We start from the raw sequence: 27,848 nt of genomic DNA on the forward strand, positions 1-27,848 counted from the left end.
TTGAGTGCAAAAAATAAATATAAAATTTATTAAAACACCCACAATATTTTAAAGGTATCGGGAATAATAACACAGCCCAACTCAGAATAAAATACAAATTAAAAATAAACAACAACAGAACAAAAAAAACCCAAAAAAACAAAACCAAAACCGGAGGGGAGGATCCAAACTTGCGATTTTTAAGAATCCTAAAAAATAAATTTATTGAAACATCGGGGGGGGAAAGAAAAGGAGGGAAAAGGGGGAAAAACAACACAGAGAGAAAGGGAAAATGATACAAAATAAAATTATCGGCATCGATTTCCTGTCCTAGGAGTATCTACAGTTTAATTACATGTTAATTAATTCATTAATTAATTAATCCTATTGCCTTGAGACGTGGGAAAAAATTCTACCGCTCCTCGATCCGCCCCCAAACTTCATTTCAAGTAACCCAGAGCGAGCCCAGCCAGGAACCCCAAAGGGGTCGGGACAACCCCGGTGCCTCCCCGCAGCTGCTGCTGACCCCACAGCACCCCAAAGAGCGCCAAACAGCCCAGAGAAAACTGCAAAAACACCCCAAAATGAATCCCAAATAACGCCGGAACAGCCCAGAGAAAACTGCAAAAACACCCCAAAATAAATCCCAAATAACGCCGGAACAGCCCAGAGAAAACTGCAAAAACACCCCAAAATGAATCCCAAATAACGCCGGAACAGCCCAGAGAAAACTGCAAAAACACCCCAAAATGAATCCCAAATAACGCCTGAACAGCCCAAGAAAAATCCCCAAAATAAATCCTAAATAACACCTGAACAGCCCAAGAAAAATCCCCAAAATAAATCCCAAATAACGCCAGAACAGCCCGAGAAAAACCCCCAAATAAATCCCAAATAATGCCAGAACAGCCCAGAGAAAACTGCAAAAACACCCCAAAATGAATCCCAAATAACGCCAGAACAGCCCAGAGAAAAAAGCAAAAACACCCCAAAATAAATCCCAAATAATGCCAGAACAGCCCAGAGAAAAAAGCAAAAACACCCCAAAATAAATCCCAAATAACGCCTGAACAGCCCAGAGAAAACTGCAAAAACACCCCAAAATAAATCCCAAATAACGCCTGAACAGCCCAAGAAAAATCCCCAAAATAAATCCCAAATAACGCCTGAACAGCCCAAGAAAAATCCCCAAAATAAATCCCAAATAACGCCAGAACAGCCCAAGAAAAATCCCCAAATAAATCCCAAAAAGCACTGGAATAGCCCAGAAGAAATCCCCAAAAGAAATTCCAAATAATGCCAGAACACCCCAGAAAAGATCCCTCAAAAAAACCCCAAATAAATCCCCAAAAGCACCAGAACAGCCCAGAAGAAATCCCAACATAAATCCCAAAAAGCACTGGAATATCCCCAAAAGAATCCCCACAAAATACATCCCAAAAAGCACCAGAATACTCCCAAAAAATGCCCAAAGAAATCCCGAAATACATCCCAAAAATCTCTATAATACCCCAAAAAAACTCCCCAAAATAAATCCCAAATAACACCTGAACAGCCCAAAAGAAATCTCAAAATAAATCCTAAAAAGCACCAGAATACCCCAGAAAAATCCCCAAAAATCCCCCAAAATAAATCCCAACAAGTGCTGGAATGCCCCACAAAAAATCCCCAAAAGAAATGCCAAATAATGCCAGAACAGCCCCAAAAAAATTCCCCCAAAAGAACCCCAAAATAAATGCCAAAAAGCACCAGAACACCCCAGAAAAAATCCCCCCAAAACCCCCAAAATAAATCTCAAATAACACCTGAACAGCCCAAAAGAAATCCCAAAATAAATCCCAAAAAGTGCCGGAATACCCCCAAAAAAATCTCAAAATAAATCCCCAAATAAATCCTCCAAAAAAATCCCAAAATAAATCCCAAACAATGCCAGAACCCACCAAAACAATCCCCCGAAAAATCCCAAAAAAACCTGGTGGAATACCCAAAAAAATATCCCCAAAACTCGCTGGAATACCCCAGGAAAAAATCCCAAAATAAATCCCAAATAATGCTGGAATACCCCAGGAAAAAATCCCTGAAAAATCCCAAAAAAATCCCCCCAAAAAAAATCCCAAAAAGCACCAGAAGAGCCGCCCCGCCTACGGCCCAATTCCCAGATCCCAGAAGAAACGAGACTCAGGTTGTGAATTTGGAATTGCCATGGTGCTAGAAAATAAAATAAAATAAAATAAAATAAAATAAAATAAAATAAAATAAAATAAAATAAAATAAAATAAAATAAAATAAAGTAAAATAGTAAAGTAAAATAAAATAAAATAAAATAAAATGAAATTTAAAAACAAAATAGAATTTAAAAGAAAAAAATTCCAATAAAATAAAATAGAATTTCCAAAATAAAATAAAAAATTGAATTTAAAAAAAATCAAAATAAAATAAAATAAAATTTCCAAAATAAAACATCCCACTGACCCAAAACCCCTCCTCGCTCCCAGAACCCAAATGAGGAAATTGCGGCGGGGTCGAAAATCCCTGAAGGAGGCGCAGAAATGGGGAAAACCCGGGCGGGAAAGGGAAAAGGGAAAAGGAGGGAAAATGGAGAGGATCCTGGATCCCAGAAATTCAGGAGAGGATCCCAGAATGTGGGAAAGGATCTCAGAAAGGATTTTGGAAATGTGGGAGAGGATCCCTGATCCTGGACGAGCTGCACCCGGGGCTGGGGGCTGAGGTATCTGCTGGGGGGCGCGGGGGGGAAGTAGCACCAAGAAACCCCAAAAAAAGGAAAATCAACCCACAAAAAGGGGAAGGGGGAAAGAAAGAGGTGGGAGGAGCTGGGGGAGGCGGGAGGGGATGAGAGCGAGGAGCTGCGGGAGCCTGGACAGGGCTGGACACGGGATGGACACGGGATGGACACGGGATGGACACAGGATGGACACAGTGATGGACGTGGTGATGGACACGGGATGGACACCGTGATGGACAGAGGATGGACACAGTGATGGATGTGGTGATGGACATGGTGATGGACACGGGATGGACACGGGATGGACGTGGAGCTGGCGCAGTGCTGAGCACCAGGAGCACGGGGTTGGTTACTCAAGGTTGGTGCTGAAGGGGAACAGCACCAGGACTGAGCTTGGCCAAGCAGTGCCATGGGGGTGCCCAACCACCGTGTCCATGCTCCATGCCCAACCACCGTGTCCATGCTCTGTGCCCAACCACCATGTCCACGTCCCGTGCCCAACCACCATGTCCATGCTCTGGGCAACCACCATGTCTATGCTCCATGCCCAACCACCATGTCCATGCTCTGGGCAACCACTGTGTCTATGCTCCATGCCCAACCACCGTGTCCATGCTCCATGCCCAACCACCATGTCCATGCTCGGTGCCCAATCATCATGCCCATGCTCCATGTCTGAGCACCATGTCCATGCTCCATGCCCAGCCACCAGGCCCCTTGGCCGAGCACTGTGTCCACACCCCCCAGCCCAGCCCCACGCCCACACATTGTGTCCAAGCACCGTGTCCGGGGTGTGTGGCCAAGTGCCGTGTCCACGCCTGAGCATCACCATCGAGCACCACGCTCAAGCACCGTGTCCACAACACGTGGTCAAATCACATCATGGCTGAGCACCATGGGCTGTGTCCAAGCACCACAGCAGAGCACGGGTCCAGGAGCCATGGCCAAGCACAGAGTCCAAGCACCAAGCAGAGCACCCGTGTCCACCCATGTCCGAGCACCACGTCCACAGTGCATGGCCAAGCACCAATGTCCACTCACCATGTCCAAGCACCATGTCCACCCAGTATGTCCGAGCACCAATGTCCAAGAACCAATGTCTAAGCACCAATGTCCAAGCACCAGGTCCATGCACCATGTCCACACACCCTGGCTGAGCACCATGTCCACACATCATGTCTGAGCACCATGTCCGAGCGCCACGTCCACGGTGGCATGGCTGAGCACCGTGCCCGAGCACCATGTCCATGCACCATGTCCGAGCACTGCGGTCAAGCACTGTCCACACGTCATGTCCACACACCACAGCTGAGCACCACGTCCATGGTGCATGGCTGAGCACCATGCCCGAGCACCATGCCCATGCACCATGTCCGAGAACCATGTCCGAGCACCGTGTCCACACACCACGTCCATGCACCATGTCCGAGCACTGGGGTCAAGCACCATGTCCACACACGATGTCCGAGCACCACAGCAGAGCACCGTGCCCAAGCACCATGTCCATGCACCAAGTCCAAGCACCAAACACAGCACCATGTCCGCACACCACGTCCGAGCACCATGTCCATGATGCGCGTCCGAGCACCACATCCAAGCACCGTGGTCAAGCACCATGTCCATCATGAGTGGCCAAGCACTGGGACCAAGCACCGTGTCCAAGCACCACGTCTGAGCACCACGTCCATCATGTGTGGCCAAGCACCGGGACCAAGCACCGTGTCCAAGCACCACACCCGAGCACCACACTGAGCACCATGTCCGAGCACCATGTCCACAGGGAGCGGCCGAGCACTGTTCCTGAGCACCACGTCCATGACCATGCTATGTCCATGACCTGTGGCCAAGCACCACGTCCATGACCACGCTATGTCCATGACCTGTGGCCGAGCACCACGTCCATGACCACGCTATGTCCATGACCTGTGGCCGAGCACCACGTCCATGACCATGCTATGTCCATGACCTGTGGCCGAGCACCATGACCGAGCACCATGTCCGTGACCACGCTATGTCCATGACCTGTGGCTGAGCATTGAGCCTGAGCACCGAGTCTGAGCACCACGTCCGAGCACTTATGGCCACGCGCCATGTCCGAACAGCCTGTCCAAGCGCTGTGGCCAAGCACCATGACCACAAACCTGGCCAAGTGCTGCAGCTTAGCACCGTGACCAAACACCTGGCTGAGCACCCTCTCCAAGCATGATGGCCACACACCTGGCTGAGCACCCTGTCCAAGCACCACGACCACACACCTGTCCAGGCACTATGGCCAAGCACCATGACCACATGCCTGACTGAGCACCCTGTCTGAGCACCATGACCACACACCTGGCCAAGCACCATGACCACACATGTGTCCGAGCCCTGTGGACCCCTGGCCGAGCCCTGCACCTGGACATCACCTCCAGCACCTCATCCTGGGACCCGCAGGGAACGGCTCCACCACGACCCCGGCCGGCGGCACGCCTCGGACGCGGCGCCTCTTTCAGTTTGCATAAACCCAACCGGCTCCCGGCACGCCTCGAGCTGTCGCTCCGGAAAGGTAAACTTCCTTCTCAACGACATTGCTTAAATTTTGTATTTTTTTTTTTTTGTTTTTTGTTTTTTTATCTTGGTTCCTTAATTTGATATATACATTAGTAGCACCTCAGCGAGATGGAATCAGGCAGAAGCGTGATACAGTTTGTTAAAACACCATAGCACCGTTTGTATTACAAGATTTCATTTAATAAAAATATGCCTTATAGAGCCCACAAAGCGTACTCCAGTATTAAAAGGAAAAATCAGCAATTGAGGCACCTCAGGGATTCTGGTTTCCTTCTCCTTCCCGTGCCTCATCCCGAGAGCATCGAGATGGAGGGGGACCCAAACTGCATCCCTCGTTTCCTGCCCGAGGCGAAGCACCGCGGCCAGAAAAACCAAAGCGGGACGGAGGAGCCGGTCGGGGCTCCCCGCGCCGAGCCCTCCCTGGGGTTTCCACCACGGCTGTTGTTCTAGCACCATTGTGGCCATGACCTGCTGCAAAACCAGGTCCCCACATCCCACTCGTTAAAAACATCCCTCCCCCCCGAGCTCCGCGACCCCCGCGGCCTCGGCACGGGCGGGACGAGCGCGGCCGCCGGGACGGGTAAAGGGAAAAAAGATTTTGCTTGGAAACAGCCTCTCAGCAGCAAGGGGTAAAGAGCTGTGCATAGATTTCGAGTTTGTGTAGAAGTCTGAAGCGTGCGAATTCGTAATGACTGAGAGTTGAGGTAGGTTAGACAAAGTTTATGTAGTGTAAAAACGTTGAGACTGCAGCAGTTCTCGCTCCCCGACCCGCGGCGCCGGCAGCTCCCCACTCTCCCGGGCTGAACCGGACCGACCCCTCCCTGCACCGAAAAACCTCTGAGGAAGCAGGACTTAGACAGGTTACACGGACCATCGCCTTCTCCCAGCGCTCCTTCCCCTCCAAGGCACCCCCGTCACGCCAGCCAGAGACCCCGGGCGACAACAGCGGGGCCGGCACCCGAACCCGGCCCCGCATCGTCCCCGCTCCGCGCCCCGAAGCACGGCCACGCGGCGGGTCCCCAGCGTCCCTAAAATCTGACTCTTACAATCCTGATATGCTATTGGGTATTTCTAAGAAAAGCGGGAATAGCTCGTTGAGTTTCCTTGTCAAATATACGCGACTTTACAGGTTACGGTTAAAAACGAACAGAAAACAAAAAAAAAAACAAAAAAAAAAATCATTAATGATGAAGGACGGACAAAGCATGTTAAATATTCTGCCAGTATTTACAGTTCTCCCACGATAATCTTGTTTAAAACATACTGCTTCAAGTTGGGGGGAAGTGGGGGGAGAGGGAAGAGGGGAGTTGTTTGCGTTTTTAAGTTTCGCTTTCATTCTTTTTTTTTCTTTTTTTTTTTTAAATCTAGGTGAAAGTGCTTTTAAAAAAATTTCTTTCCCTATTTACAGGTTTAAAATCAGACCACGTCAATGTTCAGGCTGTTTTACCGAGATCCTGCTGATCCGTGCCCGTGCGCGAGGTTGGGGGGGAAGGAGGGTGACGGTAAACACGAGGTGATCCCGCACGGCGACGGCGTCGGCGCTGCCTCGCTGGCTCTCCAAAAGGCACCTCAAAGTGCAAAAGCAACGACCCCGCCCGGGGACGCCGGCCCCCGGCTCCGGCCGTGCCGCGGGGCAGCTCGGCCGCGCTCCGTCCGTCCCGGCGCCGGGCGGGAAGTCTCGACTGAGAGTGTTCCAAAAGCACCACGCGGTTGTCGTCGTTGCTGGGTTATTGGTTGGGTTGGGGTTTTTGTTTTGTTTTTTTTTTTTTTGTTTGTTTGTTTTTTGAGGGAAGAACGGTGATCCGTAGGAAGGAGGGATGGCACCCGGGGAGAGAAAAGAGCACCGAGCCCCGGCAGCGCTGGCCGCGGCTCGCCGGCACCGGCGGGGAAGGCAGACCCGGCGGGGTTTTGGCCAGCCAAGTCTTGGGATTCGCTCTTCCCAGAGCCGATTGCACGGAGAGAAAGTCCCCCGGAGACGGAAAGCACCAGACTTTAGCAACAGTGATGTACAGAGAGCAACACTCGCTATTCACAGTTTGGGGTTGGTTTGTGTTTTTTTCCTGTTTTTTGTAAATTTTTTTTTTCTTTTTTTTCTTCTGTTTTTGTCCCGTCGGCTCCTATGGAGACGCCGCCGCTGCCGCTTGCCCCGGAGGCCGTGGGCAAAGGAGCCCCAAGTCCGAGCCCGAGCTCGGCCCCCCGGCAGTGGCGCTCCCCAGCCCGGACGTGTCCTGAGGTCTCCGGCGCCAGGAGCGACGCCGGCTTTGCTCCGCGGCGGCAGAGCCGATCCCGCTGGAGGCGAGGAGCCGGGCGGAGACGCGCTGTCCCGGGACGGCCCGCTCGCTCGCGGGCTCCCGTTGCTGTGAGAAAGGTCTCCTCGAGCTGCAAAATTGGTATTTTTAGGTCCTTGGAATAAAAATAATTGGATGTTCAGCGTGACCCGCTGACGGTAAAGCACGCGGCCCCACCAGCCCTCATGCGGAGGAGATGGAGGGAGTCACCTCTTGCCTTTGAGCTGGTTTGGTGTTCAGGTTGGTTTGGATTCATGATTAGGGTGGTTTTTCAATGTTGGCTTCTCTTTCGAAGATCGGCTTCGTCGTTGTCATCGGAGTAAAAAATAAAATAAAATCAAATCCAACAAACAGGCCATTTTAAGTAGAATTAAAAACCTCTCCTTGCGCAAGGTCGCTAGGAAATTCATCCGAGGCTAGATTAAAAAACATGGAGATATAAATATGAGATTACCTAAAATCATCAAACAGCATCGTTCCTCTCGGGTTTTTTAACCAAGTTTTGCTTGCTTTGCCAACTCCTCGCCAGGCGCAGCTCTCCGACGGCGTGAGCCCGCGCCGGCTCCGCTGCTCCCGAGCGCGCGCGTTGGGTTCGTTTCCTATGGGTTGGATTTTTTTTTTATTTTTATGGTTGCTGTGTTTCGCTTCGGTTTCGTCTATTTACTTTCGTTTTCTTCTCCCCCACGCCCAAGGAGAAAGCACCACGAAGCAACGCCGGGCTGCGGCGCTGCCGAGGGTTGAGGTAAGATGGGGCCATGGCGGTCGCCTCGCTCTCAGATCCAGCGGCTGTAGGGGCCCGTCACCTTGGTGTAGGCGTAGGAGGACACAGTGATGGCGGAGTTGGTGGGGATGGCCACCGCCTGCCGCGTGGGCACCGAGTCCCTCCTCTCCTTGCTGGGCGCCTCAGTCGCCAACGCGCCGCCCCACTTGCGCTTCTTGGCAAAGGCTTTGGCGTCCGGCGGCAGCCCCAGACGCGCCGCCTCCTCCTGCCGGGCCCGAGCCCGCTCCGCCAGCTGCTTCACCTTGGCCTCCCATAGCGCCAGGCCGTGGTTGGGCTGGTTCAAGTTCTTGTGTTGGTAGAAGACGAGGGAGATGCGCGTGGGGTGGCAGCGGTTGGGTTTCTTCAGCGGGGTGGTGGCGTGGAGCTCGCGGCGGGCGCACTCGATGAGGATGGAGCCGTGGGCGGGCGCCACGGCCACGCCGCCGATGTTCTCGTCCAGGAAGTTGTGCTCGCTGTCCGACCACTCCTCTTCCTCTTCTTCCTCTTCTTCCTCCTCCTCTTCCTCTTCCTCCTTCACCGCCTTCTCCGGCAGATCCTCCTCCAGGCCAAAGGGGTCCCACGTCTTCTCCTGGCGGGGCCCTGCCACCCCCTTCTCACCCACCGCTGCCTCCCACGGCTTCTCCGCCAGCCCCGGGCTGGGCGCCGGCGTCCTCCGCTCCTCCACCTTCACGGAGCCCCACGGCTCCTCGGGGAAGCTGGGGAGCCCTGGCAGAGCCGAGTTGAACCCCAGTGACCCCAGCAGGCCCGGGCTGCCCGTGCCCGCCAGCGCCGTCTCCCCCAGCTTGCAGGGGCTCCACGGTTTCGGCAGCAAGCCCGAGCCGTGCGCCGCCGCTGCCGCCGGCTCTCCCGCCAGGACGTTGGACCATTGCTTCTCTGGCGGCGGCAGGCGCGCGGCGGCATCGAAGGCGCTCAGCTTCTCCCGCCCGCCCGAGCCCGGTGCCAGCGCGCTCCACGAGCCCTCGGCCGTGCTAGTCCTCTCGGGGGACGCCGTGCCCCGCGGCGCCTTGAAGGGGCTCCAGCGCTGCTCCGGCGCCGTGCCGTGTGCGGGGACGGCCGGCAGCGTTAAACCAGCGCCGGGCACGGCCGCAGGGCTGGGAAGGGGCTCGATGGCGGGCGGGGGATCCGGAGGCTCCTGCTTGATGGGCCGGCTGCCGAAACAGTTCTGTGCAAACGCCGGTGCCTCCTCCGAGCCCGAGCTAGTCCTGTGCGCCCCGGCCGCTGCCGCCGCCGCTTTCTGCTGGCTGGCGTAGCGGTTGGCTCGCTCGTAGGTGCGCTGGTGATGGTTTTTGCCCCGCACGCCATGCGGGATGGGCTCGGGGAAATTGCTGTTCCCGTAGGTGTGGTTGAGGTTCTCCTGCAGCGCCGAGACGTCGGGCTTCTTCTCGTAGCCGTTGCTGACCCAGCTGCTCCCGCTCCTCTCGGGCGCCCCATAATTGAGAAACTGCGAGGGGAACACATGGTTGCTGGAAAAGCCGTAATACCCGAAGGAGGGAAGCGCGAACTTGGAGTGAAACCCGTTCACGGAAGGCAGATTGGGCTGTGCATAGTAGGAATGGTAAGAGTAAACACTGTTCATGCTGTACGGGTCGGAGGGCCGGCAGCTGCCCAGCACCGAGTAGCTCTCCACCACGGCGTTGCCGTTGTACTTGAAGGCGTTGTAATGGCTCTGGGGTTCCACCTTGATGGAAGGTTTCAGCGGCTGCGGGGGTATCCCGCCTTTCAACGCCATACCTGTGGGACAGCACACACAGCCCCCGTGACCCGCCGGCCGAGGGAGCCACCGGAGGGGAGCCAGGACCCCAAAACGGTCGGCCAGACTCAGAAATCCCACGGTGATGGGTGTGCCAGCTAACTGCAGAGGTTGGCATCACCTGCCATCACCTGGCGCACTGGCATCGATTCGCATCTTCACAAAAACCCAGGTGGCACAGAGGTGCCATCCAGCACCACAACACAGCAACCCAAAAAAGTCCCCAACCCCATCCCCATCCCCTCACGCGCTTTCCGGGTGGCTCGGGGTGGCAGGACCTCACCTCTGTCCCCGTTACCTGCATTTGGCTGGAGCGTGGGGAGCTCGAGTGCTTCCTGCTTGATCTTCTCTGGCGTCATCAGCTTCTCCTTCTGCAGCTTCTTCCTCTCGGCAGCAGCTCTCCTGGCTTCCAGCTGCCGCTGCCGGCAGGACTTGGCGGGCTCGGGCAGCTTGCGGACCTCGCGGGGGAAGGACGTGAGCACCTGGATGGCCCCGCTGCCCACCTTGGCGTTTTGGTTTTCCTCGCTGCCAAACTCATCCGTGCTGGACATCTTGTAGAGGGGGAGGACGTGCAGCTGCTCATCTTCAGGAATTTTCCCCACCACACGATTGTCTTCCTTCGTCAGCGTGCAGACCTGGCCAAAGCAGGCGCTGTCAGTGGGATGCTGATGGATGTGGCCTGTGCTGGATGAGCCAAACCTCCCACTTCTTCCCCACACTGACATGAAGCCACACCAGCCTGGCATCCCCCCAGCCTGGTATTTGGAAATCTCCCATGGGATTTGTGTTGGACAAAAGTAGATGCTGGTCCCTGTTAGACCTGAGCACCTCATGTGAGGTGTGCCCACACCAAACACCTGGAGTCATGAGGGTGGAACAACTGGGGATGGACCCCCTTAAATAGGAGCATCCCAAATTAGGGGAGAGCACCTCAAAAAGCCCTGCCAGGCACCTGCTTACCACGGTGCAGCCGTTGTAGAGGTTGTGCTGGTCCTTGTGAGCGTGAGCACAGAAGTCCATGCACGCCGTCACCCCCGAGAACGGCCTCCCCTCCTTCAAGCCCAGCCGGCAGTCGATGGCTACATCCTCGTTGGTGACCTGTGGAAGGAGGAGCTGGTTACCCAAAAATCCCCGACAGCAGCACCCCACAGCCAATCCAGCTGTGTGTGCCAAGGGTGGGATGAGCAGGACCTGGTTTTGGTAGGCTTGCGGCGCCAGCCTCTTGTAAAGCGGAGCAACCTCGGTGGCCAAGTCCTGAAAGCTTCTCCGGAGCAGCTCTTCCTGTGGTAGGGAAAGGAGGAGGATGTCACCCAGGGGTTTTGGCAGCAGGGATGGAACTGAGGACAGAGCCCACAGACACCACACGGCAGCCAACCCTTCCCACGATATCCACCACACCACAAAGCACATGGCTTAAATTCCTCGTGAGGATTTGGCCACTCAAGCTCCCGCCTCACTGTCCTCTGGGCTTTCTAGAGGCCCCATTCCTGCCACCTTTCCTTTCCTCATCTCTAGCCCATAAAAAACCCCTCAAGGAATCCAATCTTCAGAGTCCTGACAGGAAAGAAGCCCCAAACCACCGCCCCTGCTCCACCTCCATCACTCACCTCTTTGGGGTTGTCTCCCACCAGCCTGAACTTGCGGGGAGTTTTGCTGCGGGCGTATTTGCAGCCGTTGAAGTACATGCTCCAGGAGCAGCCGAAGGAGAAGGAAGCACCGCAGGTGTTGGGGTCCTTGCCCTGGCACGCGCAGGTCCGGCTGGGGGGGGACACGGGGCGGGAGTGTCAGCTGCCGGTGCCACTGGGAACGGGAGGGAGCCCCCAGCCCATTCCCTGCATCCCATTCTCATATCCCATTCCTGCAACCAATTCCTGCATCCCATTCCTGCATCCTTTCCTGCATCCAGATCCTGCATCCCATACCTACACCCCATATCCCGTACCCCATTCTCCTGCCCCATATCCTGTACCCCATTCCCACACCCCATATCCTGTACCCCATTCTCGTACCCCATATCCTGTACTCCATATCCTGTACCCCATATCCTGTACCCCATTCCCACACCCCATTCCCATATTCTATATTCTGTACCCGATATCCCATACCCCATACCCCATATCCCATACCCCATACCCCATTCCCGTACCCCATATCCCGTACCCCATATCCCATACCCATATCCCATTCCCACCCCATCTCGCCCCAGGGCGCGCTGCCGGTGGCACTCACTCGTCGTTGAGGCCGCAGCGGCGGCTGGTGGGGTTGCCGTACTTGGTGAGGGTGTCGGTGAGCTCCTGGTAGAGCGTGTCCCCCAGCGTGCGGGGGATGCCCTCCCAGGCCAGGATGAGGATGATGATGACGGCGTTCTGGCAGTGGTGGCCGGCGCGGTGCCGCACCAGGCACAGCAGCTTCTCCTCCTGGTTGTGTCTGCGGATCACCTGGAACCAGAGGGGCTGGCTCAGACCTCCTGGGATGGGGAATCCCACAAGCCCTGGGGTGCCCTGAGCTGGCTGAGCCCGTGCCAGGAAGGAGCTGCTGCTGCAGGGGGGAGAGGCAGGAGGATAAGGGGGCTACAGGAGAAGGATTTGGGCTACAGGAGGATTTGGGCTACAGGAGAAGAATTTGGAGTACGGGAGAAAGATTTGAGGTATGGGAGAAGGGTTTGGGCTACAGGAGGAGGATTTGTAATACGGGAGAAGAATCTGGGCTATGGCAGAAGGATGTGGGCTATGCCCTGCATGCCTTCCCCAGTGCCCTGTGGGGTGTGGAGGGCAGAGCTGTGCATGTTCCCATGGATTTTGGCAGTCTGGGGGAGCGGCTGGTTCTGGACACGCCATCCCCAGGGCCAAAAGTGGGGAGCCCCGAGGGGCACAAAGGGGACGAGCCTGGGGACGAGAGGCACTCACCCACTTGGCGATGGGGCAGCCCCGGGAGCTCTTGCCCTCCTTGCCCGTGTAGATGACCTTCTCGATGCGGATGGCCTTGCCCTTCTCACCATACCTGCCAGGGCACGGCCACACACAGTCCCACCAGCCCTCATGGGCCCCTGAGGAGCCCCCAGGCACCCCCAGGAGCCCCCAGGCACCCCCAGGCACCCCCACAAATCCCCACTCCCCTGACAGGACCCTGCTCACTCTCACAAGTCCCCAGTCATTCTCTCAAGTCCCCACTCCCCTGACAGGACCCCATTCACTCTCCCCACTGCCCTGACAGGACCCCAGCCCCACGGTGAGGGGCTCTTACCTCTCCTCCATGAGCTCCCTGATGGAGGCCACGGTGGGCCCTGAGCCCAGGTGGGTGTAATAGGGCCCCTCATCCTTCTCCACGATTTGCTCTGCAGAGACAGGAAAGGGACAGAGATTTTGGGGTTTTCACCTTTGCTGGCTGTCCCTGAAAAATTCCAAACACTCAAATCCCCTCAACCCGAGATCTTCTGCACCAAAAATCAAGGCTTTGTTAACAGCAACTCATTCCCTGCTCTGGAAGATTCTGCCAGCACTGAAACGCTGCTGGAGAACCCTCACCCATCAACACCCACCCCTTTTTGGGACCCAAAAACCTTCTGAGGAGCCACAGCCCTTGGAAGCACCCTGGCAGAGAGCACAGCTCCATGCAGGGAACCTGCTCTGACCACTGCAGCTCTGCTGGGTGGGAGATGGAGACCCCAAACCCCCTCCTCACCCTGCTCCCACCCAGGGCTCCTGTCCAGAACCTCTCACGGGCACTGGCCCAGCTGGATGCTGCCATCGTGGGATGATTTTGGGGACAGGAAGATTTTCCTGCCAGCTTCAGGGGTTTGGGCTGTGGGAGAAAGATCTGGGCTATGGGAGAAGGATTTGGGCTACAGGAGGATCTGGGGACTGCAAGAAGAGGATCCTGGAGCTGCAGAAGGACATTGGGACACAGCCCTGCACACAGAAAACCCCTTTCAAGGAGCTGGGGTGGAAAGTGATGGATGCCCCAAGCAGCCCCAGCACACGGGGGTGCTCCAAAACCACCAGCTGGGATGTGCCCTGCACCACGGCCAGGGCTGCTCTGTGTTTGCATCCCTCTGCTCTCTCACCAGCCTGATTCTCATTCCCATCATGTCCAGCTGGCCGGGAGCCAGGCTGAGGAGAAAGCCGGGCTCAGCTGGGCTGCAGCTGTCCAGACAGGGATCAATATGGGAGGCTTGGAAAAAGCTCATTTTATTCCAGCCTCCAACAGCTCCCGCGCCCAATAAAGCACCGAGCCCTCTCCTGCTGCATTTCTTTCTCCTTGAGAAAACAGAGAAGGGGAAGGGGGGGAATCCCCCCTCTCCCAGCCCCTAAACTAATCTTTTCCTGGCAAACTCCGAGGCTGGCTTTGAGTGGCTTCAGGAAAGCTTTCCCTCCTCTCCATGGAGTCTGGGCTCATTCCTGCTGCCATTCACAAGCAAATAAATAAATAATCATAAGCTCCACTAATAAACTGCAGTCTGTGCTTAGCTCAGGGCATCCTCTGGGTGGATGCCCCCCAAAATCCTCACCCTGCTGCTCCCAGGGGAGCACACAGGTCCAGGCTAAATATTGGGGAGGGAATATCCAGCTCCCCACGCTTGGATGGAGGTGGACTGGAAGGACTGGGTAGGAATTCTCCAGCACTTGCTGCAAAGTCTAACAAAGCCAATGCACACCAAAAATAACCACAAAAAAAACCTCACAAGTCCAAGAGTTTGGTGCTTTTTCAATGCATCCCGGTAGAATTGGCCAGTGAACAAGGCAGCATCCCAGCAGCAAGTGATAAGCACAAGCATCAAGCCAAAGTTACTCAAAGCAACCTGAAACAGCCAATTTGGCTGAAAACACCAGGAATAACCAGGTGAGAGAGAGTTTAGGTGGGTTTGGGCACTGGGACCACCATGAATTCAGGGGATTCAGCTGGTTAAGGTTAAATAGAAGGAAAACCCAACAGCCCTTTGGTTTTGCTGCTCATCCAACCCCTCCACCCCAGCACAGCCAGTGACACCAGTGCCACCCCCAGGGTGACACAGCCATTTCCATCCAACTGTGAAAACAAGAGAGGAGGAGAGAAACCAAAAGGGAGCTCCACAGCACCGGGGTTTCACCACGCGAGGGCCTTACCTCCCCAGAAACCTGAGCTTTGCCGTGCCACGGCTTCTGTCACCTTCCCACCCTGCAAAGCCGCCTCTGCCACCCTCCCCACCACCCCCGGCTCACCAACGCAGTCACAGGTGGGGAATTCAGCCTGTGCCCTCTTGGCAGGGGTGTCCAGGAGGCTTTTGGTCGGCGTGTCCAGGTATTTCAGCGGAGACTCCAAGAAGCCGCTCAGGGTGGGCGTCAGCGGCACCTCGTCCTTGGTGGGCGTTCTGTCGACGTCGTCCACGTCTGGGTTTTGGCTTTCCTCAGAGTAAAAACACGTGGTGGACACCACGGTGATAGCACCAGAAGACTCGATTTTGATCTGTTTGGGGGAGCGGGCAGTGAAGGGTGGCTCTGACAGCAGCCCCTTCCCTGGAGAGACGCTTTTGGGTCCGGCTTGGGGAGCGCTGCAGGGAGCCGGGGCGGTGGCCGTGGTGGTGGCCGTGGTGGTGGCCGTGGTGGTGGTGGCCACGGTGGGGGACCCTTGTGGAGCTGGTGCTGTCCCCCCCGGCAGCTCGGCAGCCCCGGGGCCGAGCGGGGCAGGCGTCTCAGGGGGCGGCAGGTTGAAATTCTCCCCGAATTCGGCTTCAAATTGTCGGATGAGCTCTTCCAACTTGTCATCCACCATGATGGGAGCGGAGCCGGCCGGCGGCGGGGCAGCCGGCGCATCCTCCGAGCCAGTCGAGCCCGCCGGCGCCGAGTGAATTTGGGGGCCCCCCCCGGGGGCACCCCTTTCCTGAGAGTCGGGAGCCGGGGGGGCGCCGTCCAGGGGGTTTGGTGGCGGGGGGCATGCGGAGGGCAGGGGTAGTGCAAGAGGCTGGTGCGGGAAGGCCGGCGGCGGCTCCGTTTGCATCTCTTCGGCGGGGGGTTCGGCGGGGGGTTCGGCGGGCGCCCGAAACCCCTCCAGGCTGATCTGCCAGAGGGGAGGGAAGAGCGGCTGCGAGTCTTTTTGCTTCGCCTTCTTGATCTGCACTTGCTTGCGGAGAGGTTTGGCCGGCGGGGGCTTTTCGGGCGGCGTTTTCTTCTTCTTCTCTTTGGGCTGCTTCTCGAAGGGCTTGGGGGGCGCGGCGGGGGCGCCGGGAGCCCACCAGCCGCTCGGCCGGTCCGGGGCTGCTGACGCCGCTGCTGCCAGGCTTTGCTCGAGGAAGAGGCTGCGCTTGTGGTGGAGATGCTGCTGCAGGACCAGCTGCGTCTTCTTGTGCAGGTCGGGCTCTGGAGGTGCCGGCGGCAAGCGGGGCCCGCCCGGTGCTTCTTTGCTGGCTGCTCGCTCGGGGGGTTCTGTTTTGGGGGCTGTCACTTTGCCGGCCGCCGCTTCGGGTCTCTTGAAAGCCGCCTTGATGTAGTCGTCAGCGTTACCCAGCAGCTGCTCCAGCTCTGCCATGGGGTCTCCAGCCCCCGCTGCCCCCTCGGCCTCCAGCCCCCATGTGGAAGTGAAGTTTCCCCGCGGAGGCACCGCACCGAAAAATGGCTCAGGTGCCGCTCCGGGCTCCGGCGGGTAGCGGGGCTCGTCCCCTCCCCGCCACGCGGCCCCCGGCGGGCCGAGGGGGCCGGGGCCGAAGGGGACGGCGGGGGGCGGCGGCGGCGGGGGCTGCCCATCGCCCGCGGGCTGGGGCAGGGCGGCCGAGAGCTGCGTCAGGGCTTCGATGGCTATGGCGGTCTGCAGGCTGATGTTCTTCTCCTTGGCGATGGTCAGCGCGCTCTGGGAAAAGGGGAGGCCGTCGGGCGGGCACGGCTCGGCAGCCTCAGGCACCGGCTGGGGGTCGATAGCACCTTCTGGGGGAGGAGGCGGGGGGACGGCGGCGGCGCGGGGCCGCGGTGACGCCAGCTCTTCTCCGAGAGCCGTCTTGATCTTCTGCTCCAGCCATTCCAGGTAGTCGGGGCACTCGGGGCCGTCGCAGTTGCAGTTGGGGGGCTTCACGCCGTGCTTGGCCAAAGCCAGGGCGGCCTTGAGGGCGTGCAGGTCCTCTCCTCGTGGCACGCCGTCCGCCGCGCCCAGCCCGCCCCGGCTCATCTCCGAGTCGAACTTCTCGTAGAGCAGCGACGGCGATGCCGGCGGCGGGAGCCGGTAGGAGGAAACGGCCTCGGCCACCGCTGAGAAGGCCACCAGGTTCCGGACGTCCTCCAAGTGGGCTTTGCCAGTGGCGGGCGGCTGGCCCGGCGACCACCCGCTGGGCTCCATCAGCACGGGACCCCCCGCCTCCGGCCGGCCCCCATTCACCAGGCTGAGCCCGCTGCCCTCCTTCAGCCGCCTTTCTTCCACATAATTAATTGGCCCTTCTTCCATTTGGCTTCTGCTGGGTCCATCAACCGCGTCGCCCGCCGAACCTGTCTGTGAGGAGGGACAGAGAACAGACATGAGCATCTTCATATGCCCAAACCCTAAGTTTTCTCCTCTGTTTCCTTTAGTTCTCCTTTCCCCATCTCATTTTCTGACCGGGAGGATGAAGACGCAGACGAGCCACGCGTGTTCTGCCTGCCCGGCTGAGTGAGGAGCAGCTCGGCTCAGCTCAGAGGGCGGCCACTTTCCGCCGTGCCACCCACGTCCCCACCCCGCCACTCGCTTTCGAAATCACTCACGGCGCCGCTCGGGATTTCCATCACCCGCCGCGGGCGCCCCGCACGCTGTGGGACAGGCAGGGCGTCCCTGGGTGGCACGGTTTGCCCGCGCTGAAGGCAGCACGAGGAGGAGAGGGGGGTTCTGGAGCCGTGCCAGGAGCGAACATCCCGGCCGGAGCAGCCGTCCTTCGCCGGGGGCCGCGGCACGGCAGGAAGCCGCCGAGTTGGCTACGCCGGTGCCAGGGGCTGTTTCACCTCAAATAACCCCGTGGCTGCATCAACACGGCTGTGCCAGGCACACACCAAACCCACCTGGTGCCACCCAGGGACCCCAACACCCTGGTTAAGATCCCCCCAGGGCTTCTGCCAGGGATGGAGGGATTGTTCTGTTCTCCGTGGCGCTGTCCCACCTCGGCACCGGGGATTTCGGTGCCGATTGCTGATAAGCAAGGGGAGCTTCCGGCAAGCTAAAAATACAGCAGAGTTCGCTGGAAAAACCATGCCAAAGCAAGCAGAGGCTGTGGGCAGAGCTTCCTGCCTCGGGACGGGGCCGCCAGCGGCCCGTGGGAAGGATCCCCTGCCCAGATTCCAGCCGAAATACAAAGTTAAACACAAAGTTAAATACAAAGTTAAATGCAAGGTTAAATACAAAGTTAAATACAAAATTAAATACAAAGTTACGGCTCCGAGTGTTCAAAGAGTGGCTGCTTTAACCCTTCAGGCACCACGGCTTCGGCACAGAGTCCTTCACCTTTCGCTGTGAGAGCGTGAGCACAGCCACGCCGCAGAGATAAGAACGCTACGCTGGAGAGATAAGAACGCTGCTGACTCCGGCGAAACCTCGCAGGAACCACTCCCAGCAGGTCTCTATCCAAAAAACCCCTTTTCCCCAGCGGAGCATCCCCCCAGGGCGGCACGGTGCTGCTACGGCATCACCCCCTGATGCTTTCAGAGGGTTTTTAGAGGGGCTGCGGTGCCTTCGGGGCGATGGGACCGGTCCGGCAGGTCCGGGGAGAAAGCGCAGCCCGGGCAGGGTGGGGACAGCCCAGCACAGCACAGCACAGCACGCCTCCGCTCTCCTTTGCAAACCCGGCAGGGAACGGCCTCGCCCGTCCTTCCTCCGCCCTCATCTTCCTCCTCCTCCTGCCCAGCCGAAGGGGATTTTCCCAAGCGCTGCGGAGATAAACGCCCTCTCAAAGGCTCCGGTGCCCCAAGGGTCGGCAGCAGCGCAGGGAAATGAGGGCAAACCTGCTCCGCTCCGGGTTTGCCCGGGGGAGAAACCTGCGGGGAAAGGGCAGGGGAAGCCCCAGAAATCAGCCGCGGGGCCAGGGAGGCACCTTGGGCTGCTCCAGCCCATAAACTGGGTTATGGAGCCGGGCTGGGAATGTAGGAAAATAGTTCATCGTGTGAAATAAAGGGAGGAGCAAACATCCCCCGCTGCTCCCAAAGGGTTAACCCGAAAGCCACAACCCTCCTAAGTCAGTGGAGGAATAAAACTTCACACACAGAAACACACACACATATATAAATATAAATATATATATAAAACCATTTTTTTCCTGGCCGTCCCATCCAGCTCCTTTTGTTCCAGCCCTGCTGCCTGGGAGATGTAAAGACCCCGCAGCTTCTCCCCAAAAATCGATCGCCCCCTCATTGCCGTGGGCACCAGTTCCTCTGCCCTCGGATTATTCTCCTCTGAACAAGTTTTCCCTGAGCTCCCGAACCTCCTTCCATTCACCCCCAGAAAGGATAAAAGCTGGGGAGCGGAGGAAATAAATTAAAATAATTTAAAGTTTAAATTAAAATCAAGAGAAAACCAAGCGATATGGTTGGGGTTAAGCACATTCCCCTTCTGCATCCTACAAAAGCGGAAAAAATCCCCGTGAGGACAACAACTTTTTTTTTTTTTTAAATCGGTTTTTCCTCCCTTTTTAAATCCCCCCCAGTTTAAATGCCGTAAACAGAGAGAAGGAAGGGAAAAAAATAGAAATCGGGCGCACAGAGGCTGAGGGCGGCTTGGAGCGGCTCCAGCCCGGGCTGCGCTCCCTGGGAACGGCCCGGAGCGCTCGGAGCGCGCCGCGGGCTCGGGGCCGCCTCCGGCCGGGCGGCGCGCACGGGGCGGGGGCGGGAGGCGGCGGCGGCGGCGGCACCGGCACCGTCCGGGGCGGGAGGGAGCGAGCGCGGCCCGGGGAGCACCGGGAGCACCGGGAGCACCGGCCCTCCCCGCCCCCCGCCACAGCAGCGGCCGGAGCCATTGGCGCCCGCGCCGCGCGCACGTACGGACCGGCCGGCGGCGGACGGACGGACGGACGGACGGAGGGACGGACGGAGGGAGGGAGGGACGGACGGAGGGAGGGACGGACGGAGGAAGGGACGGACGGAGGAAGGGACGGACGGAGGGATGGAGGGATGGACGGACGAAGGGATGGATGGACGGAGAGACGGATGGAGAGACGGACGGAGAGACGGACGGATGGACGGAAGGACAGAGGGATGGACGGATGGATGGATGGAGGCATGGATGGAGGGACTGACAGAGGGATGGAATGAGGGACAGATGGACGGATGGATGGATGGATGGATGGATGGATGGATGGATGGATGGATGGATGGATGGATGGATGGATGGATGGATGGATGGATGGACAGATAGAGGGATGGACAGAGGGAGGGATGAACGGACAGAGGAACAAATGATGGATGGATGGATGGATGGATGGAGGCATGGATGGAGGGACTGACAGAGGGATGGATGGAGGGACAGATGGACAGATGGACGGATGGACGGACGGACGGATGGATGGATGGATGGATGGATGGATGGATGGATGGATGGATGGACGGATAGAGGGATGGACGGATGGATGGATGGATGGATAGAGGGATGGACAGAGGAGGGATGGACAGAGGGAGGGATGAACCGACAGAGGAACAAATGATGGGTGGATGGATGGATGGATGGATGGATGGATGGATGGATGGATGATGGATGGATGGATGGATGGATGATGGATGGATGGATGGATGGATGGTGCCAAAGGGGTCGAGAGCTGCAGAGAACAGAGCGCACACACACAGTTTGGTGTCATCCCCTGCAGAAACCACACAATTTGAATAAAAGTGGAGAATCTGGGGGCCAGAGGAAGCTCAGTGGCAACGCTGAGCCCTTCTCAGCAGCACCAGGGTGGCTGTGGGGACACTGGGGTGGCTCAGGGTGGCTCTGGGGACGCCGGGGTGGCTCAGGGTGGCTGTGGGGACACTGGGGTGGCTCAGGGTGGCTGTGGGGACGCCGGGGTGGCTCAGGGTGGCTCTGGGGATGCCGGGGTGGCTCAGGGTGGCTCTGGGGACGCCGGGGTGGCTCGGGGGGCAGCGTGTGCCGGGGCTGCAGCGAGGGCACGGCCGGGAGCTGCGCGGGTCAGCAGGAGCCGCTGCCAGCCGGCGGCACGGGCCGGCCAAGAGGGAGCTTTGGCTGCCGGCCCCGCTGCGGTGGAGCCCGGCCAGCCCCGGCACTCGGATTGCGGTTTCCTCCTCTGGCACCCGCCCCGGGGATCCTCCTCTGCGGGACGGTGGCTTTGGGGCACCGCCGGGGAAGCCCTGAGGCTGCAGACCCTGCAATAACAGCCCAAGGGCCGCGCCAGGGACGGGAACGCTGCTGGGATCACGGCACGCTCTGGGAGCGCCACCAGACACCCCAGAGATGGGAAATCCCTTCCTGATCCAAATCCCTCCACAGCCCCCAGCTGCGGGGAGCAGGGGAGAGGCACAGGAAGGGAAAGAGGAAGGAGAAGAGGGAAGTGGAAGGGGAATACAGGGAAGGAGATGAAGGCGAAGAGGAAGGAGATGAGGGGAGGGAGATGAAGGGAAAGGAGAAGCAGGAGGCAGGCCGCAGAGGAGCAGATGACCTAAATCCAGCTCGCTGCCCTGAAAAGGGGAATTCAAGGAAACGTGGGAAGGCCGAGGGCTGAGTGAGAGCCCCCGGGTCCCCCCGGGTCCCCCCGAGGCCGGGTACCCGCCCCGGTCCCGCCCCTGTCCCGCCCTGTTTCCAGAGCTGTTTCCGCGGCCCGGGCTGACCCCGGCGGGGCTGAGCCGCTCACTCCTGTCCTCATTTAGCCCGGAGCAAAGCCGGAGTAACCCCGGGAGCTGAGCTGATCTCCGCTCTGGGAACCCTGGCTCTGATCTGCTCCAGTCTCCTGGGGACCCCCACGGGCACCAGCCCTTCCACCCCAGCAACACTGCACCCCCTTTTCCTGCTCCTTTGGGGTGTGACGAGCTGGAACGGGAGAGAATCCCACTCCCCACCAGCACTGGGGGCTTCCCAGGGAGATGGAGGATTTGTTCCCACCTCCAAGCTTCTTGTTTCCCCATGAAATGTGTTTTCCCTTTTGGAAGGGAAGCTTGAGGCGGGGATGTTTGGGCTCAGGATGGTTGGGAATGGAGGCTCAGGGTGGGAATGCTCAAGAGTGGGGATGCTTGGGGTGAGGATTTCGGGATCAGGAATGCTCAGCAAGGGGATGTTCAAAGCAGGAAGGCTTGGGGTTGGAATGTTTGGGGATGCTTGGGGTGAAGATGTTCGGGGTCAGGACACTTGGGGAAGGGACATGGAGCAGGAAAATTCGGAGCAGGGACAGGGAGCAGGAAAACTGGGAGCAGGGACACAGAGCAGGGACACTCAGAGCAGGACACCCGGGACAGGGGCACCCAGGGATGCTCAGCAGCTGCTCCCAGGGGCCGCTCCCAGCAGAGCAGATTTTGGGAAGCCAAATGCCCTCGCCTGAGCTCCCAGCACGCTGCTGGGGCTGCTGAGCCCTCCCAGCACAGCACCGAGCCCGCCCGGGAGCCGCCAGCTGGCACAGGCACGGGAAAGGCTTGGCACGGCACAGCTGCCGGCCCCGGCCCGGAGCCCAGCTCTTGAAAGGGAAAAAAAGGAGGAAAAAAATAAAAAAAAAAAAAACCCACCCCACGGGACTATTTTTGTTTCTCGAAGCGGTTTTTGCCTTAAACACAGCTGGCTGCCCTCGTGCCGGCTCCCAGATTGGCACGGCTGAATCACCCAGCCTGCCACGACCCTGGGGAGGGATGGAGAGCAGGGGAGGAAGGGAAGGGGAAGAGGAAGAGGAAGGGGAAGTGGAAGGAGAATACGGGGAAGGAAATGAAGGCAAAGAGGAAGGAGATGAAGGAGGGGAAGGAGAAGGGAAATAAGGGAATGAAGAGAAAAGGTAAAAATAATGAAAAAGGGAAGAAAGGGGAAGAAGGAATGGGAGAAAGGGCATGGGCAAGGAGGGGAAGGGGGGATAGAAAAGGAACATGGGGATGGGGAGGAAGGGAAACAAGGGGAAGAAGGGGAACAGGGCAAGGAGGAAGGTGACAGGGGCAGGGAAGGACAAGGACACACACGGGAAGGAAGGGGCAGCACACGAGCTGTGTGGGAAAGGCCTGGGGCCTCTCCTCACCTGCCACCCGGCCCAGCTGCACCTCCCATCCCGCTCCAGCCCAGTTTCCCAGCCCCCCAATGCCAGCATTGCCCACAGGACCAGGCTCCGTCCCCTCGCAGCCACTCCAGCCCCCAGGGGGGACATTTCTACCCCACCAGTTCCTTTGCACTGCAAATCAGGGGCAAAAGCCAGATTTGGGGGAGCGAGGAGCAAAGGTTTCATCCACAGCCACACACTGACCAAACTGCAGCCCAGCTTCCAAGGCTTTGAACAGAGGAGGAGTCTCTGCACCCTCCTGGTCCCCAGGTGCAAGCCAGGGATGTGCCAGCCAGCACCCATGGGTGCTCAGGCCTCCTCCATGTCATCCCCATCCCGTCATACCTGGGGGATGCTGCCGTGCCCGCCCCGGTCCTCAGGTGCAAATTAGGGATGTGCCAGCCAGCACCCATGGGTGCTCAGGCCTCCTCCATGTCATCCCCATCCCATCACACCTGGGGGATGCTGCCATGACCCTCCTGATCCCCAAATACAAGCCAGGGATGTGCCAGCCAGTACCCATGGGCGCTCAGCCTCCCTCCAGGCCATCCCCATCCCGTCATACCTGGGGGATGCTGCCATGACCCTCCTGATCCCCAAATACAAGCCAGGGATGTGCCAGCCAGCACCCATGGGTGCTCAGCCCCTCTCCAGGCCATCCCCATCCCGTCATACCTGGGGGATGCTGCTGTGCCCCCCTGCCCGGGACGTGGGGCTCCTCACGCCGCGCACAGCCCGACCTTCAGCAGAGGAGGAGGAGGAGGAGGAGGAGAGCCGTGTGTGCCGCCTGGCAAGCACGGGCACGCTGCTGGCGCGCCGGCCGGCGGGCAGGAGCCGGGGATGAGTGGGAGCCGGGCCCTGCCCCGCCTGGGAGCAGGGAAACGCCTCCCCTGCCAAAGCCACGGCTGCTTTCGCCGCCACGTCCCGTGCCCCGTGGGGAAAAACATCCCGTGGCAGGTGGGAGACGCTGCCCCTTCGGATGAGAGCCCTGCCCCAGAGCTGGAGGAAAACGTGTTGGCAGCACGGCATCGGCAAAGTGCGGCACGCTGTACAAAGAATTCCCTTTTTGTACCCAAACATTTCAGTCTCTCCCGCTATCCCACAGCCTCCCCGGGGGCTGGGGCCGCTGAGTCAGCGCCGGCTCTGCTGAGTCACCTCAGCCCATGAGCTCAGCGCGGGGGTTTGGCATCTCCACGCCGCTCCTCGGCTCTGCCAGGCCCCCAGAGCCTCTGCCAACACCTCTGCCAACATTCTGGGGTCTCAGCAGCTCCTCCTCAGCCATCCCCAAAACCACAGCAACACAAGCAGCAAAGGGTGAGCACGCCGGGGAAGCCGGTGACGTTTCAAACCTTCCCACCCTCCAAGCGCGCCGTGGTGCTCTCCAAAAACACCTCACACAGACCACCCACGCGCCGGGACGGCAGCCACCCTCATCCTCCCCTTCTCGCTGGCCAGAGGAGGAAATGGAACAGTGAAAGGACAGAAAAATGAAATCGGGTTTTGCCTTTTTTCCTTTTCCCCTCGCTGGGGCCAGCAGCAGCACGGGGAGAGCGGCGCTGCCGCCTCCAGTGTCCCCAGCCCGCTGGTGCCGGTGCCGGTGCTGGTGATGATGACTCTGATGACTCACGGGGAAGGCAGGAGGGAGGAAGGAGGGGGGAAGCTGCGCGTGCACGGTGCCGTGGTGTTTGTAAACCTAAAAAAAGCCATGTGCGGGCAGGCAGCGTGCTGGGCCGGCTGGAGGCGGGCAGGGAGAGCCATGGGGCAGGCGGCATGAGCCCAGGGCCATCCCAGTATGATCCCAGTATGATCCCAGGGCGATCCCAGTATGAACCACAGGGCAGGCGTGAGCCCAGTGCGATCCCAGTATGATCCCAGGGTGATCCCAGTGTGATCCCAGTGCGATCCCAGTATGATCCCAGTATGATCCCAGTATGATCCCAGTGCGATCCCAGTGCGATCCCAGTATGATCCCAGTATGATCCCAGGGCGATCCCAGTGCGATCCCAGTGCGATCCCAGTATGATCCCAGGGCGATCCCAGTATGAACCACAGGGCAGGCGTGAGCCCAGTGCAATCCCAGTATGATCCCAGTATGATCCCAGTATGATCCCAGTATGATCCCAGTGCGATCCCAGATCCCAGTGCAATCCCAGTGCGATCCCAGTATGAACCACAGGGCAGGCGTGAACCCAGGGCGATCCCAGTGCGATCCCAGTGCTCTCAGTGCACTCCCAGTATGCTCCCAATGCTTTCCAGCTGGCAGACAGGCCGTTCCCAGTGCACTCCCAGTGCTCCCCAGCTGGCAGCCAGGCTGTGTGCTCCAACACCGACCATGCCAGCCAGGGAGGCTCACAGAGACACCTGGCACAGCTGGGAGAAGCTGGCACTGCCACCAGGGCTGGTGCAGCCATGGCGTTAATTAAGCGCCGGGCCTTTAATTGCCACGGCGTTAATTGGTGCAGGTTTAGGCGCCTGAGCTTTAACTGCAGCGGCCTCAAGGCAACGGCCTCAAGTGCAGAGGCTGTAATTGCAACACAGTGGGGTCCTCTGGAGCCCCTCACTCACCCTGCCCCACACTCCCTGCTCCATCCCAGCTCCTGGGATGTTTCTCCATCCTTTCCAGCCAGCCTGAGAAGCAGAGCAGACTGTGCCACCAGCCCTGTGGTGACAGACCCTCTGGCCACCCCACACTGACAACTGCAGCATTTACAACCCTTTTTTTTTTTTTAACAGCATTTTCAGGGCTTGGTGTGGTTCAGAATTTTTTTTTTCCCCTCGTTTGGCTGCGATGGGAACTGCAGGCTCAGGAGCTCGTGGTCCCCAGCTCCCCCCTTCGACAGCAAAATCTCATTTAATCAAAAGATGCGGCGACTGGATGTGCAGAAGCACTTGGCTGTCGCTCTCTTTTTTTTCCCCTTAAGAACTGCCATTTTAGCTGTAGCAAACAAACACGCTGCATTGTCCCTGCCTGCAGCAAAGGGGGTTTTGGCCCCGGGACAGAGGGGCTGAGCTGGGTTGGTGTGGCGGGCAGATGTGCAATGGGGCCGGGCCCAGCGCAGCTGTTTCACCTCCAGCCTCTTCCCGTTTCATTTCATCTCCCCTTGGACGGCGGCCCGGGGAGCGGGGGATAAATAAAAAAAGCTCTTTCATCCTCACAAACGGTCTGGCACCCTTCTCCACAGAGCTCAAAGCACCGAGATTAAAGCGCTGGCACAGGACGGAGCTGGGGGTGTCCCCAGGAGGGGTTTGGGGCATCTCTCTCATCCCAGCCCGCAGAGGGGACAGGGACACTGGGTTTGGGGCTGGCCCCTTCAGGATGTCCCCTTGAGAGGACACCCTGGGCACACGTGGAGTCAGGGACATGGTGGGGACAGGGAATGGGGACCCACAGGGACAGGGAAAGCTGGCACGGGCTGGGACCGAGGACCCCAATGTCACAAAGGGTCCAGCACAGGCAGGAAGGGACGCCAGGGGAATGGGAATGGGGACAAGGGACACCAATGGCATGGGAATGGGGACAAGGGAGCCCTGTCCATGCAGAGAAGGGACTGGGGACACCAATGGCATGGGAATGGGGACAAGGGAGCCCTGTCCACACAGGGAAGGGACTGGGGACACCAATGGCATGGGAACGGGGACAAGGAACTCTTGTGCATGCAGGTAGAGGACTTGGGACCCCAATGGCACAGAAATAGGGACAAGGGACCCCAGCACAGGCAGGTAGGGGACTGGGGACCCCACTGGCGTGGGAATGGGGACAAGGGATCCCACTGGCATGGGAATGGGGACAAGGGACCCTGCACAGGCAGGAAGGGATCAGGAATGCCAGCGCTGCAGGAGCAGGGAGCCAAGCATGCACGGGTGGTTGACAGCTCACCCCCAGTGTGCCAGCGCCAGCAACATCCCAGCAAGGGCTTTTTGGGACACAGACCCACAGCACAACCACATGTCCCAGAGCCACCGTCCCACCACTTTACCATCCCCATTCCCAGCTGGGCCAGCAAAGCCCCTCAAAAAAGGCCAAAATCCTGGGGACACACACAGTCTGAGACCCCACCAGAGCCACCTTCCCCCTTAATTACCTGCAAGAAAGAGTCCATGTCCGAAAAACAAACCCGGTCACAGCTAACGAGGTGCCAAAGGCCAAGAGCTGGGCTGGTTTATGGGGCCACCATAACACCCTGGAGGACTCTGCCCAGCCCTTCCCAGCATGATGCAACCTCGGGGCTCACCGCATCCCGGCACAACCCACCGACCGCCCCAGCACCTGCCGCCGGCTCCAGCTGGGATTTCTGATTTTTGGGGTTTTTTTTTGTTTTTTTTTTTTTTGCACAGCATCCGGAGGCAGCTCCGGCGTTGGCGGGCGCACGCGCCGGCCGCGAGATCCGAAGCGTCCCCACACGTGGTGCCAAAAACGCCGCTCACCGCCGGCTCCCAACTCGGATTTTTGGCAACGCTCTGCCCACCCTGACCTCGGCGACGTCCCTTGGAGCCACCAACACTCGCAGGTGCTCGGGATGCCCAAAAGTGCCAAACCGCGCCGGGGCATCACCAAAATCACCGCCTGGGCGGGTGGGTGAGCCCCCCCCCGAGGAGGAGCAGCTGGTTTTGGT

General features: G+C 58.5%; 2 protein-coding genes across 4 annotated transcripts; both read right to left on the minus strand.

The window, feature by feature from the left end:
• On the minus strand, window positions 1-2,343 carry LOC131094877 (uncharacterized). 3 transcript variants are annotated; one of them, XM_058042467.1, is made up of 3 exons: window positions 965-2,343; window positions 792-899; window positions 1-746 (listed from the first exon to the last, which is right to left on the minus strand). In XM_058042467.1, the coding sequence occupies exons 1-3, from the start codon at window positions 1,467-1,469 to the stop codon at window positions 364-366; spliced, it is 996 nt and encodes a 331-aa protein (XP_057898450.1). In that variant the 5' UTR covers window positions 1,470-2,343; the 3' UTR covers window positions 1-363. The 3 variants fall into 3 exon arrangements, with proteins under 3 accessions (XP_057898450.1, XP_057898452.1, XP_057898451.1); XM_058042469.1 differs by having other exon boundaries at window positions 1-899; window positions 1,020-2,340; XM_058042468.1 differs by having other exon boundaries at window positions 1-899; window positions 965-2,340.
• A 2,136-nt stretch (window positions 2,344-4,479) lies between these two features.
• Window positions 4,480-27,335, minus strand: TET3 (tet methylcytosine dioxygenase 3). The gene is given in 16 exon segments (XM_058042323.1): window positions 4,480-10,072; window positions 10,390-10,726; window positions 11,052-11,189; window positions 11,283-11,372; window positions 11,699-11,849; window positions 12,321-12,529; window positions 12,998-13,091; window positions 13,335-13,425; window positions 15,290-17,540; window positions 23,911-23,963; window positions 23,966-24,024; window positions 24,026-24,074; window positions 24,077-24,118; window positions 24,121-24,223; window positions 24,863-24,928; window positions 27,318-27,335. Coding segments are annotated over 16 exon segments (5,490 nt in total). The 3' UTR covers window positions 4,480-8,333.
• Between the last annotated feature and the right edge of the window lie 513 nt (window positions 27,336-27,848).

Source organism: Melospiza georgiana, chromosome 31 (genome assembly GCF_028018845.1).
Source record: "Melospiza georgiana isolate bMelGeo1 chromosome 31, bMelGeo1.pri, whole genome shotgun sequence".
In the NCBI taxonomy this organism is placed as follows: Eukaryota; Metazoa; Chordata; class Aves; order Passeriformes; family Passerellidae; genus Melospiza; species Melospiza georgiana.

What these genes read in the sequence shown, in the direction of transcription:
- LOC131094877 (XM_058042467.1), bottom strand. Translation starts at nt 1,469, where the DNA reads ATGTATTTCGGGATTTCTTTGGGCATTTTTTGGGAGTATTCTGGTGCT. An exon ending in TTTGGGATTTATTTTGGGGT is followed by an intron (nt 900 to 964) that starts GTTTTTGCTTTT and finishes GTGTTTTTGCAG; the next exon opens with TTTTCTCTGGGCTGTTCTGG. An exon ending in ATTTTTCTTGGGCTGTTCAG is followed by an intron (nt 747 to 791) that starts GTGTTATTTAGG and finishes TGGGCTGTTCAG; the next exon opens with GCGTTATTTGGGATTCATTT.